At 41.0% G+C, this 11,755-nt stretch overlaps 1 protein-coding gene across 1 annotated transcript; it reads right to left on the reverse strand.

Annotated features, from left to right (window-relative positions):
* Window positions 1-398: 398 nt before the first annotated feature.
* On the reverse strand, window positions 399-11,422 carry LOC113166198 (heparan sulfate glucosamine 3-O-sulfotransferase 6). Its single transcript, XM_026366241.1, has 2 exons — window positions 10,611-11,422; window positions 399-1,891 (listed from the first exon to the last, which is right to left on the reverse strand). The coding sequence occupies exons 1-2, from the start codon at window positions 11,138-11,140 to the stop codon at window positions 1,273-1,275; spliced, it is 1,149 nt and encodes a 382-aa protein (XP_026222026.1). The 5' UTR covers window positions 11,141-11,422; the 3' UTR covers window positions 399-1,272.
* Window positions 11,423-11,755: the final 333 nt, after the last annotated feature.

Consider the following 11,755-nt stretch of genomic DNA (forward strand, 5'->3'; position numbering starts at 1 on the left):
TGGCAAGTAGTTTGCTCATTAGCAAACATTATGTAAATGTGTAACATGCGCTTTCACCAACGTTTTATGCCAGTTTAGCTACACTTATTGTTTATATGTTATCTTGGAGGCCAGCGACTAAGGAAGGAAAATTCTTCTGGCTACACTTTGTATCTCACCAGACCAATTTCAGCCTCACTGCGCCTTAACCACGACCACAATTAAAGACAGAGAGCTAGATGGGCCGACCAATGCTGTGAGTGGACAAATGATAGGATTCACTTTTCAAGTTTTCATATGTTTGAGTGACAGTTTTGCAATAACACATGAAGCAAAAAAGATAGAACAGGCCAGATAAAACTTCACAACATGGATACTCAGAGTGAAAATGAAAGTTTTATTCATACGACTGTGCTTTGTGTATTTTACATACAGAGTCAAAAATAAAAATGACCACAAACCAAAAAATAATAATTTATTATAAGTAACTCATGTAGTAGCTCATGTAGTTGGTTCTGTTCAAGGCATTTGAAAGAGCGATGTGGCTGTGATTGGAAAAATATCTACAAATGCCTACGAATGGAATGTGTGTATACGTGGTTCCTAGTTATTTAATATTTACAGATGAGGTATCATTGGTATATTAACTGTAATGGGCAGACAAATATACTGCAACATCAAACCAACATATGTAGTATTTCAAATGCAGCAGTGAATGTAATGACAACACACATGCAGTCAAAGTAACACTGCTAATAAAATAAAGAAATAGTGGTTCATCATGACATTTTTTCTGAAGTCCTGTCAATGAATTTTGTCAGTTCTATGTCTTGTCCTTTAATAAATACATTTATTTCATTAAGAAACTGTTGTATTTCAAATCAACAGAAACCATAAATATTAGCTTATTTTATATATATAAAAAACATAAAGCAAGTAAAAAAAATAATATTCAAAAGAAATGTTTTGTGTTCCTTTGGAACCTGTTTCACTTCTAACCCTTGTTCAATATTAACAAGCAGGAGAACTGTTAAAGGGTGTAACAATGATGTCGTGTAATTTGCATATTGGCAGCACTGTGCCCATGTCATCTTCTACTCTACAACAGAACAGAGGCAGATCATGAGTGCTGCATGTCAGAGGCAAAAAAGTCAGAGAAGGTGAGGGTTCGTGGATTTTGCATTTCTCTACACCATCCCTGAGAATGTTAGCTCTGTTTAGCATTAAACATTCGCCCTCAACAAAAAGTAAGAGGCTGTTTTTTTATCTCGGCACCGACACAATCCTCCCTTGTTAGTCCCAGCCAAAGTCTTGCCCGCTCATTTGGTAGAAACGGTGATTAAAAGGCCTGTAGAAGTCTCTGAGTCTCTGCAGGACCTCAGTGGGGATCTGGGGATGATGTCTGCCCTTAGATTTTCCAAGGCAGCGAGGTCTGCTGCTCCCCTCGGGCTTCTTCAAGCAGGGGAAACCTTTTGTCTGGTTGAAGTAGAAGTGTTTGTCTGAAACAACCCTTTTCAGACCGAGGAAGTCCTGAACCCGGCCCATCTCCCCAGCCGGATCAGACACCAGCCGCTCACCACTAACAAACAGAAAATGAGACAAGGGGAAGTACTGGAGCCAGTTCTCCAGATGTTTGGCATAGAGGCCGATGCGCACTGCGCTCCACGAGGTGTCAATCAGACCCGTTGAAGAGTTTTTCAAGGCCAGGCTCTGGAAGGATGGTAGACCTGGGCTCTTGGATAGTGTCTGGGTGTAGTCAGATACAGCCCTGGTCACTGGATCCCTGACTACAACAATGAGCTTGGTTTGGCAGTTCATCGTGCAGACGCGGCTTGGAGCCTCCTTCGTGACAAAGTAGCTGGGTGTCTTCTCCATAGTGATTTGGCCATCCAGCGTCCGGGGCATCAGATTCCTAAATGAAAAGATAAAAAATGTCAGACAAATAATTCTTATTAATTTCTCAAACCTTAAATAGTAAAACTATTTCACACTCTAATCCACCTATCTGGTGCCACAGATCATCTTTTATGCTTTTTGAAACAGTGTTAATTACCTAAGACCTCCAATGAGTCCAGTGATCCACCATCCTTACTATCTCATCTAGATTGAAAGCTGATTTAATGTAATTTACCTATTTACATATACAGATTTACATAAGCTGAATAATGTAGGAATAACACAGAGGAAAGCTGTAAACTACAAGGACAATGGGATTCACCTATATAGAAACAGAAGTATGAGCAAACTTATGGGTGACGAGGCCAAAAAAGTAAATTCATAGGTTACAAAATCAAAACAATTGGCTGAAAGTTGCTAAAGTGCTCTATGATGCCTGAGGGCAGTGCAGCAGAATTACTGTTTCTGAAAGTGATCTATTTTATACATGCTCTGATTTGATCCACTTTTAATATGAAAATAATACACTACAGCCTTGAAGAGAGTGACAGTTGCATTCTCACTTTTTAAATATAGGAGCAGAGATCCCACTTGCCAATTTAGTCACCTGGAAAAAAAAACCATCAAGGAATAACGTGAACAGATTATATACAGTACAATTTACTTATACTGTACAACATTAAAGTGCCTCAAAGTCTGTGTGATTAAAGCGTAAAGCTTCAAACACTGTTCTGTGTTTATGTACAGTACCGGGGCCCCAGACAGCCGGTAACGTCTGTACAACAGGACTATCCACTCACTATGGCCCTGATGAGTCAAAACCACAAAGCCTCAAGAACCACTTAACAGCAATTTCCTACAGACTTCCAAACCCCCTTCTTCCTGCAAGCACATAGTATCCCACACCCCCCACCACCAACACCCCCACAGGTTCCTGCAAGGACCCAAACAGACCAAAGAGACCAAAGTCTGCAGGAAGTGTGAGCAGGATAGCAAGTTGCTGAGCTCAGCTAGTGTGTTGAACACATGGCTGAAAGGAGAGAGATGGGTGTAAAACATTCGAGTGAAAAAAACAAGTGTTGAACAATGTGTTACAGAGATACGTAAATCTTGATTATAACACAGTGTATATTCATTTGCAGCTAAATGAATTTACATCTTATGCTGGATGTTTAAACTTCATCTTTTTCTCTAGAGGAGAAAATTCATGCACCTGCTCTCCTATAAACTCATATCTTATCAATTCCATTCAACAGCATCTACTCTCAGTTCAAAGCAGCTCGTCCTCCCTGTTACTCAGACCCCTTCTGGTTCAACAGGCAAACAGGCATCATGGGTAACGCTCAACATATTCTGCGCTTGTTTGTGTGTCGACGTTTGACAGTGACAAACTGAGGCAGACTGGTGGCGGTTCTGGATTTCGGAAACTAATTGTTCAGTTTGACAAAACAAAGGATGAGTAATGTTTAAAACAGCAAATGGATTGTCTGTAGTTCATTTACAGAACAAATCTTGTAGCGTGTTACTGGAAACAGAGAGCTTTTCATGTGGCTTCCTTTAAAATAAACAACTAATGGAGTCTGTGAGCTTTATTTGTTTCAGACTTGAGTCTCCTTAAAGTCCAAATAGTAATCATGCCATTGACAATTATAGACGATTAATGGGCATTCAAGGGGAGTTAGTCTTAATTCTGGGACTTATTCTAGTGAAACTGTCTGTAAACACTGACTGTTATTCAACTTTAAAACATGCTATTTGTAAAGTAGCAGGTCCTTAGTGCCACTGTTTGCCTTTCAGATGAAAACATAAATTGAAATTGAAAGATTGATCAACATCTGGATTGTAATGTGCCATTATCTTTTTTTACTGAAATTGAGAGGTTGTGGTTAAAATACACAAAACAATAATTCTGGTTCGAAGCATCAGTGAGCAGCCCGACTGCACGTTCACTGACTGAACAGTCGTCTACAAACTCCAGGTGGTTCGATTCCTGCTTCCTCCCTGATTCCTGGACACATGTTGAAGTGTCCCTGGACAAGACACTGAACCCTTAAACCTTGGCGCCTCAAGGTGCCTGTCCACAAAGGATTTTCCCAAGGGGTCTAATAAATTGACAATTATTATTGTGTAAAGTCCATGACCATGAGCATGAAGAAGGAAGAGCCGACTTGTCTGGACTGGAGTTTTCCAGTGTACGTTTTGAGTTTCACTCCTTCACTTAAAGTTAAGTCATTTCAATCCACCCCCATTAAATGATCCCCTATAATAAAAGACCATTAATTGATTCTGACTCATCTACAAGAGCTGTAAATGGCCTGTCCCTGCCTGTCTGTCCCCTGTTTATCTGTGTCTGATCAATACGTCTGTCTCTATATGACAGATTGCTCATCTGTCATGTGTGTGTGTGGTGTGTGTGCACTTGAAAGTGCTGTAGACACATACACACAAGAGCAATCTGTGTTTAATGATGAGACACTGAGCACTCGTCTCTCCTCTCTGTCCTCTCTGTTCTCGTCCACAGTCTTAGATTTGTCCTTCACTCCATCAGTGAAGTGTCACTTCAATAATTGACCATAAGTTTGTCTTTCCATACTCATGAATAGTTAATGACTTGTGGCTTTCCCCCCTCTCTCCTAATCCCTCTCATCAAAATCTGTCTCATTATCGGAGAATCAATAAAAGCCATTTTCTATCATAAATCTGTCAGGACAAACTGTAAACAGATGAGCGATGATTCATCTGTTGTCAGTTTTCACACATGTAGATCTATGTATGTTTTAAAAATACACATCTTTATTTGAAGTGAACAGAGAGTAACTCTGGGTATGAAGGCGTTTTCTATTTAGCTCAACACTGAAGACCCTTGCTGACTAGTTGCATTAGTCTGGAACTGCCTGCTGTTAAAAGGATGTAGCATTTTTCCTCCCTGATGAGAAATAGTGCTGATTACACTGCTGATATGTTCGAGGCAGTCTGGATCAGAAGATTAAATACTAACCCTGGCAACAAGGATGTGGCCAAGAGACTTCCTGCCCCAAAGATTATGGGTTCTCCTGTAATGGTGCTGCAGCTACATCCCCCCTGTAGCATCCTGACAAAATATTCTCTACAGAAAGTGGAGCAGACAGAAATGAACCTAAAAATTAATTCAAATTCCACTGATTATAGTAACATCTACGCAAAATACCAACTAAACTAAGCTAAAGGGGACTTCTGCTCTGACAGAAATCTCTACATCTAAACGCGTTCTTAACTGAGACCTAATTAAAGATGCAATGGAAAATCAAGCCTGTAAAAACAAGAAGCAAACAACAAACTGAAACATTTCCCAGCAGTGTGTCTATGTTCAGAGGGTGATAGAGTGAGCCTGAGGGCTGTGAATGGCCCATCAGGCTCAAAGGAGGATTGTGGGAAACGTGATTTACGCCTCCGTGCCAGGACAAAACATATGCTGCTTCTTCTCAAATCAGAAAACAACAAAAGATATTCAACAAGCAGCAAATGAGCAATTTACACATTGAAAAAGACACATATTTGTTTTCTTGGCAAAACTTGGAGGAGAAGATTGGTACCACACTGTGTGTGGTTAGTATGCCAGATGAATAGTGGAGATACAGGGACAAACAACTAGTCCAGCTCTGTCTGAAGGTAATATAATCCACCTACAGCACCTCACAAAGTCTTGTCTGTTGTACTGTAAGTACACAAGTATACTGCGGTACCTGTACTGTGACCAAACATGAAAGTTCACCTACATAAATGCCAAATTGATGATGAGTAGTTGAAGCGATACTACCCTGCATGCACAAGAGGAACCGTTGTTGTTGTTAGGAGGGTTAAAACATGAGCAACAAGGCTTAAAAGTGGCGTTGACGCTAGAGTAGAGTAGGAATGAAATACAAATTAAGAAGAATAATGTCAATTGTAGCCTGGGGATGCATTTCAGACTGGGCAACAACGTTCAATCATTGTAATTGTAAGCTGTTTTATTATTATTATGTTGTTTTCTACTCTCTCCTTGCACCAATGTGGGACAGTTTGCAATTTCGTTGTACTGTTGTACCAAGTGTGACTGTACAATGACAATAAAGCTTTATCTTATCTTATCTTATCTTATCTTATCTTATCTTATCTCAATCATGAAGTGAAGGAGTGTGTATCAAAGTAATATTCAAACACATACAAACACAAAATACAGCGTGGGTCACACAAGCGTCAGCCTGGAGGTGAATTTTCTTGTACTTTTTGCCAGCACACATCACTTCTCTCCAAAAAGCAGAGAGAGGAAGTGGATGTTAGATCCCTCTGGGAAACCACATGGCTTGCCACCCACAGATTTTTAAATACATTGCTATCAGATAATATTTTCCCTATGATAATGATGCAGTAATGGAGTAAGAGGAGGGTTTTCTCAACAGGAGGTTAGCTGAAGTGCTATGCTTCTACAGAGACTACAGCGTTTTACATTTTCATCTTTGGTGGTTTACAGCAGGATACCGCTGCAATGAGTGTATGAGTGTGTAGAAGAGTGGGTGGGAGGGTAGTGGGTAAAATCATGCATGTGTGTGTGTGGTGGGGGGTTTCCTATAAAAAACAGAAATACATTTGTTGGCCAACTTTTAATTAGTGACATGTATAAGAGCATCCAGCCCATAATCAGGGGTCTTACCAGGATGGGAGTTAAGTAATGGCTTCATCATCTCACACATTGAAATAGTAATAGTACTTAAAAGGGTACTAACATTGACTAATATAAACTTTGCCAAATAATCTTTTTTTAATGTATCACCTATTCACAAATATTAATACGCTAACACACACAAAAAACTAAATGGTCAGCATGATGCTCGTTACACTTTTCACCCTGTTGGCATGCTGACATTTAGCTCAAAGCATTGCTCCGTCTAAGTACAGCTTCACAGAGCTTCTAGCATGGCTGGAGATGCACAACCTCTTCCAAACTACTGTGTAAATATGTTAACTTCAACTCAGAGAGTTCAGCTGAGTCCAGAACTGGTGAGTTTGCTATAAGCTACTGAGGTGTTAATGTTAAACAGAACATTATGATTGTGGTTTTCTTGGTGATTTGTTACAGTGATGAGAATCAGACCTGTTCTGTAATAGATCTTCAAACAGTATTTTCTGCAGCATGGCGCAAAAATGACACAAGATTTTACAAGCTTCCCAAAATGCACCACTATGCACCTCAAATTATTATAATTCCCTCCATATGGGGTGTGAGTGTGGGCCTTTTTAAACCTTATAACACCACGTAGACCTAACTCCAGCCACCACTCGCCACCATTAAAACGCACTAAAACTCAACACTACAGTGGCGACTTCCTGGTCTGTTGCACCAATCACCCGTGTTCAGCTTCGATTGCTAATGGCCTCAGGGCTTAACATGAGATGAGGTGTCGGGAAAATCACCCTTGCTTTGGAAAACGTTGCCCCATGCACATTAAAGGCCACTTTCACCGCAGACGTGGTGGGTTTTTGAATCTGACATCTGAAAATAAATAAATAAAACATTAACGAATGTTGTATGACATGTAAAAAAAGCCTCAAACAGGGGATGTTGCAGTTTGATGGTATGTGCAGTAACAGTGGACTCCCCAAGCTAATGAAATTGATTGTATATTGAGAAGAAGCATACTTATTTCCCTTATTGTCAGCAGTTCATATGATTTTCATTTACATAAATCTATGTACTTTTAAGAACCAACATAATTGTTCAGCAGTGCTGACATTTCTTCTTGCCCTTGAGCTGCTGGCCTTAAAGGATTTATACTATAGTTTAATAGCAATTCAATTGGTCATGGCCTTTGGTGCCAAGACTGTAGGTCAGCAAATTGACAAGCTTTCAAAATATTGATGACACTTGGAGTTTTCTCCAGATAGAAATGCATGCAAGATCTTTTCATAAATCTGAGACTAATCATACAGTTTCTAGTATTTTATTTTGGCTCAAGGATCCACAGTTGTGTAATTGATTTCTGCAAGCACAGTGTTCTTCTCTTTTAAAATACCAGCTGCTTGTACTTCTACAAGACAACAAAAACAAATCTGTTCATTATAATGTCATCAAGAAACTGAAGATACTAAAAGAAAAAACTTAATTTATAAGTTACTCATACCAGGCCACGTCATGGTGACAAAGCCATGACAATCAGAACCATTGTGCCATGGAAACTTGAGGTTTTTCAGTTTTCTGTGGTGGCTCTCAAGTCCCATATGAAACCCATCACTCCGTGAAGTCCCCTTAAAACCGTAAAACAACACAGAAAATCATTAAATTTTTGCTACATTTTGAATCCACTACTTGTGGCTTTTCCATTCCCATAATTGGCTCACATGCACACATGCAAACGAGACGATGGAGAGAGAGGCTGGGCGGAGAGGAAAGAGAGGGGAGACGCACTGGATCACTCAGATGAAAGAAATGGAAAACACACACGAATGAGGCCTAAGTCTGTCTCAGTGAAGACAATGATGTTGGAACAACATGCTCGGCAGAACGCTGCTGCGTCTAAGAAATGCCTCCAGTATGTAGATTCCCTCTGGTTTGATCCATTTATTCTGTCAGCAGAGACTCAATATATGACAGTGCATGACTTTCTCCCATCTGCTAAAATCACCTACAGTTCGTGCTTATTTCCTCATCCGAGACATGTGGAACCAGGCAAATCACAATGCACACTGTAAATAGTTGTCAGAGATGCAAATTCAGAACCATGTGGTCTGGCATTAATTAAATTGAGTAAAATAACTTATAGAAATATGAGTGCGTTGGTCTGAGACGTGTAGATGAATCAGAGAACCTGGACAAAATAAAACAACAGTGCTCGGAGATACTTTTTAAACTCATACAGCAGCAGCCTCACACCACAGTGGATGAAACATGAAAATGTGTGTATCCAGATGTGATGGTGACTTGGCTCTCCGTTCACTGACAGTCAGGTGAGATGCTTGTTCCACATCGATGAGTTCTTTCTGTCACAGTCACACACACACACACACAACTGCACTTATCCAGCTGCTTTTCTGGATCTCAGAGTCATGTTTCTCTTGTCTCTATTGTTAAATGAATCCTTTCAACTCTTCTCCAGCTTGGCTATGTAGCTAGGTTTTATAGTTTAGTTTTTCCAAAGTAGATAATAGCCAAAAAAATCAACAAAATAGCAGTATAAATAACTGAGCTGATGCAGAAACTAAAGCCCTAATACTTATAAATGCTGAGACATTTGTTTTTAATGACAACATCTGCTTGGTGAGGTTATAATGGGAATTATAACATAATTAGAATATTGATTAATAAAGAGATGAATTATTACTTACAGCCCTTATTATGACTCGTCTAACTTTCACAAGCCATGTCAGTGTTGCTGCTGTGTTACAGCACTAACAAAACGAGGGCATTAAAGCACAACAGCTTTACAGCAACAGTCAGGCTAATTAAAACACACAGCAACACACATAAAACATGCCCTGGAAACACCAGGTCTGCCACAGGTATTTCCACATAAAGACGTCCCCTACACTACAGGAGTAGTATGGAGAGAGGAAAACAAAATGAGAGATGGTGAGAAAGTTCAATAAAAAAAAGGGGGGGAAAGATGCAGGAAGAACGACGGGTTTCAAATTTGGTACAGAGAAGAGGACAGAAAGGGACGATGGGGAGAAGATCAGGGAGCTAAGTGCTAAACGTGTGTGTTTGTGTGCAGAATAAAAGACAGAAGAAGCCTGGCAACATGCTAAAATTATCAGTGGTGAAAGTGTTTCCATGTGTCCTTATGTTCTCAGTTACAACACAGTTAGAGGGCGTATGAAAAAAAAAAATTCAAGAGAAGGTTAAATTACACCTTCGAGTTCGGCTCTCGCACCATCCTGTTATCAAAGTGCTCTATCAAGGTTCTCTCTCTCTCTCCTTATTGCACCTTTCATGCTCCCCAACCAGATAATGTTCTGACACTGCCGAGGAAATTGTGCTCAGTTGGGACCTTCCACAACATCTGGACATGATCAGGACCAGTCGGACCTAAATCCTTCTTTAGGGCTTTAACTACACACAAATGATAGTTCTGGTCAGCATGGTCACCCCAAAATCAGCTGCTGTCACTGCAACAGTAGCCAATGAACATTTTTTATGCCTCCATCTATAAAAGTGCGAAATCTTGACATGCAACCAAGGCTGTTACATCTAACATGGCCTGTATGAACTGTATAAATCAGGTTTATACATTTTACATATACATTTGGGAAACTAAATAATCACTTCAGTGCTTCCACTTGTGACTTTTTCTGCAGAACCATTGAGAATAAGGTGGGAATGCTAATACACAATGCCATGTTGAAGTGTATAAATGGTGTTAAGATGACTGTCAAGATGATGGACTGCTCCTCTGGGGCCTCGCCAGCCTTTTGATCTACAGCGCAGCGCACAGGGAGAATATTGGCTAAAGCTGATGTGAATTCATCAGCCGCTGAGTGTAGGCTGTCCTGTCTATTGACCAGAGGCATCAGCACTTCTGCACCGGTGAAGTGTCAGCTGGGACATCACTGCTGCTTATCTAACCCTGCGACCTGCCACCATACATCATCCATTAGCTGAGGTGTCATCCAGAAGTTTATTGTGAAGATTTTGAACTTTCTACAGGAACTCGTTGTAGAATTTAAATTAAAAATATTTGTATGTGTGATCAATGTAAACTCAGGCAGGTAAATAACTGTCCTACCTGTACCACTCCAGGCCCTTATCATAAAACCTATCGAAGAAGTGAGGCTCTGCGCCGACCGCCCTCACGTCCGGATGGATGCGGAGAAACTCCAGCAGCGCGCGGGTCCCTCCTTTCTTTACGCCGATTATAATCGCCTGCGGAAACCTTTTTGTCCCGAAAGTGTTGGACACGGGGATGACGCTGTTCTGAGAGGTCTCCTTTGCGCTGTTCTGCGCGTATTGAGGCAGCTGACCCGGTGCGTCCACCTGCTCTGCGTCCGCGGAGGCTGTGCGGTTGGAGAGAGAAGGCTCGTCGGGGAAGAGACGCGGCGATGGTCGCAGCTTGTCCAAAACGCGGCGATGATCGTCCAAAATGTCATAGTCTCTGTTTGTAGCTTGTTGGCTGTATACGGTTCTCGGAGCGGAGTCGCAGAGTCCTGTGAGGCAGTAGAAGAAGTAGGTGAAGATCAGGACCATGGTAAAAAACACAGAGACTTTGGACAGCGCCTTCCCAAAGTTGAGCCTGACTCTGCATCCACTACATCCCATGAGTTGACTTCCTGCTCGATGCCAAAGGACCAAAACGGAGTCAGCATGCTTCTTCTTCCTACATGGATCGAAGTTGATACTGTTACATTTATCTCCCAGAACCTGTTGCGCAAACTTCGGGCATCACACGGACAGGTCGCACTGTGGATTTGTCTAAATTATTCTTCATAGTCTCTTTCTGCGTTGGTCAAGCTTAATCCTTCTCAGTGGAGAAACCTCTGTCATTTAACAGCAGTCGTTCATCTCCAGTCAGATGAGATGAGACTTGCAGCCTGTTGTGTCTGTGCGCTCTGACGTTTAATCCCTCATTCAAGGTTTCTCCCCTTCTCCCCTGCACCAGTTTTCCAAGTCTCCACCCTTCCCTCCTCAAGCAATAGGATAAACATGCCATATAGAGGGATGAACTGCGTGCGCTGTAGAGGGTTAGGTGGCCTATGTTTCACTGACATGTGGCAAAGGCATTCACTTTAGTTTTTTTATTATTACTTAAACGACATTAGGCATTATCACATGAAATCATTGGATGCATATTAAGCCCAGAGAGCAAACATATAGGTTTAATTTTATCTTAGTAGTTTGTGGTTTGAAAGTTTCCAGAGATTTACATGAAACTTA

The sequence above is a fragment of the Anabas testudineus genome, chromosome 8 (assembly GCF_900324465.2).
Source record: "Anabas testudineus chromosome 8, fAnaTes1.2, whole genome shotgun sequence".
In the NCBI taxonomy this organism is placed as follows: Eukaryota; Metazoa; Chordata; class Actinopteri; order Anabantiformes; family Anabantidae; genus Anabas; species Anabas testudineus.

What these genes read in the sequence shown, in the direction of transcription:
- LOC113166198 (XM_026366241.1), bottom strand. Translation starts at nt 11,140, where the DNA reads ATGGGATGTAGTGGATGCAGAGTCAGGCTCAACTTTGGGAAGGCGCTG. An exon ending in AAGGGCCTGGAGTGGTACAG is followed by an intron (nt 1,892 to 10,610) that starts GTAGGACAGTTA and finishes CTTTTCATTTAG; the next exon opens with GAATCTGATGCCCCGGACGC.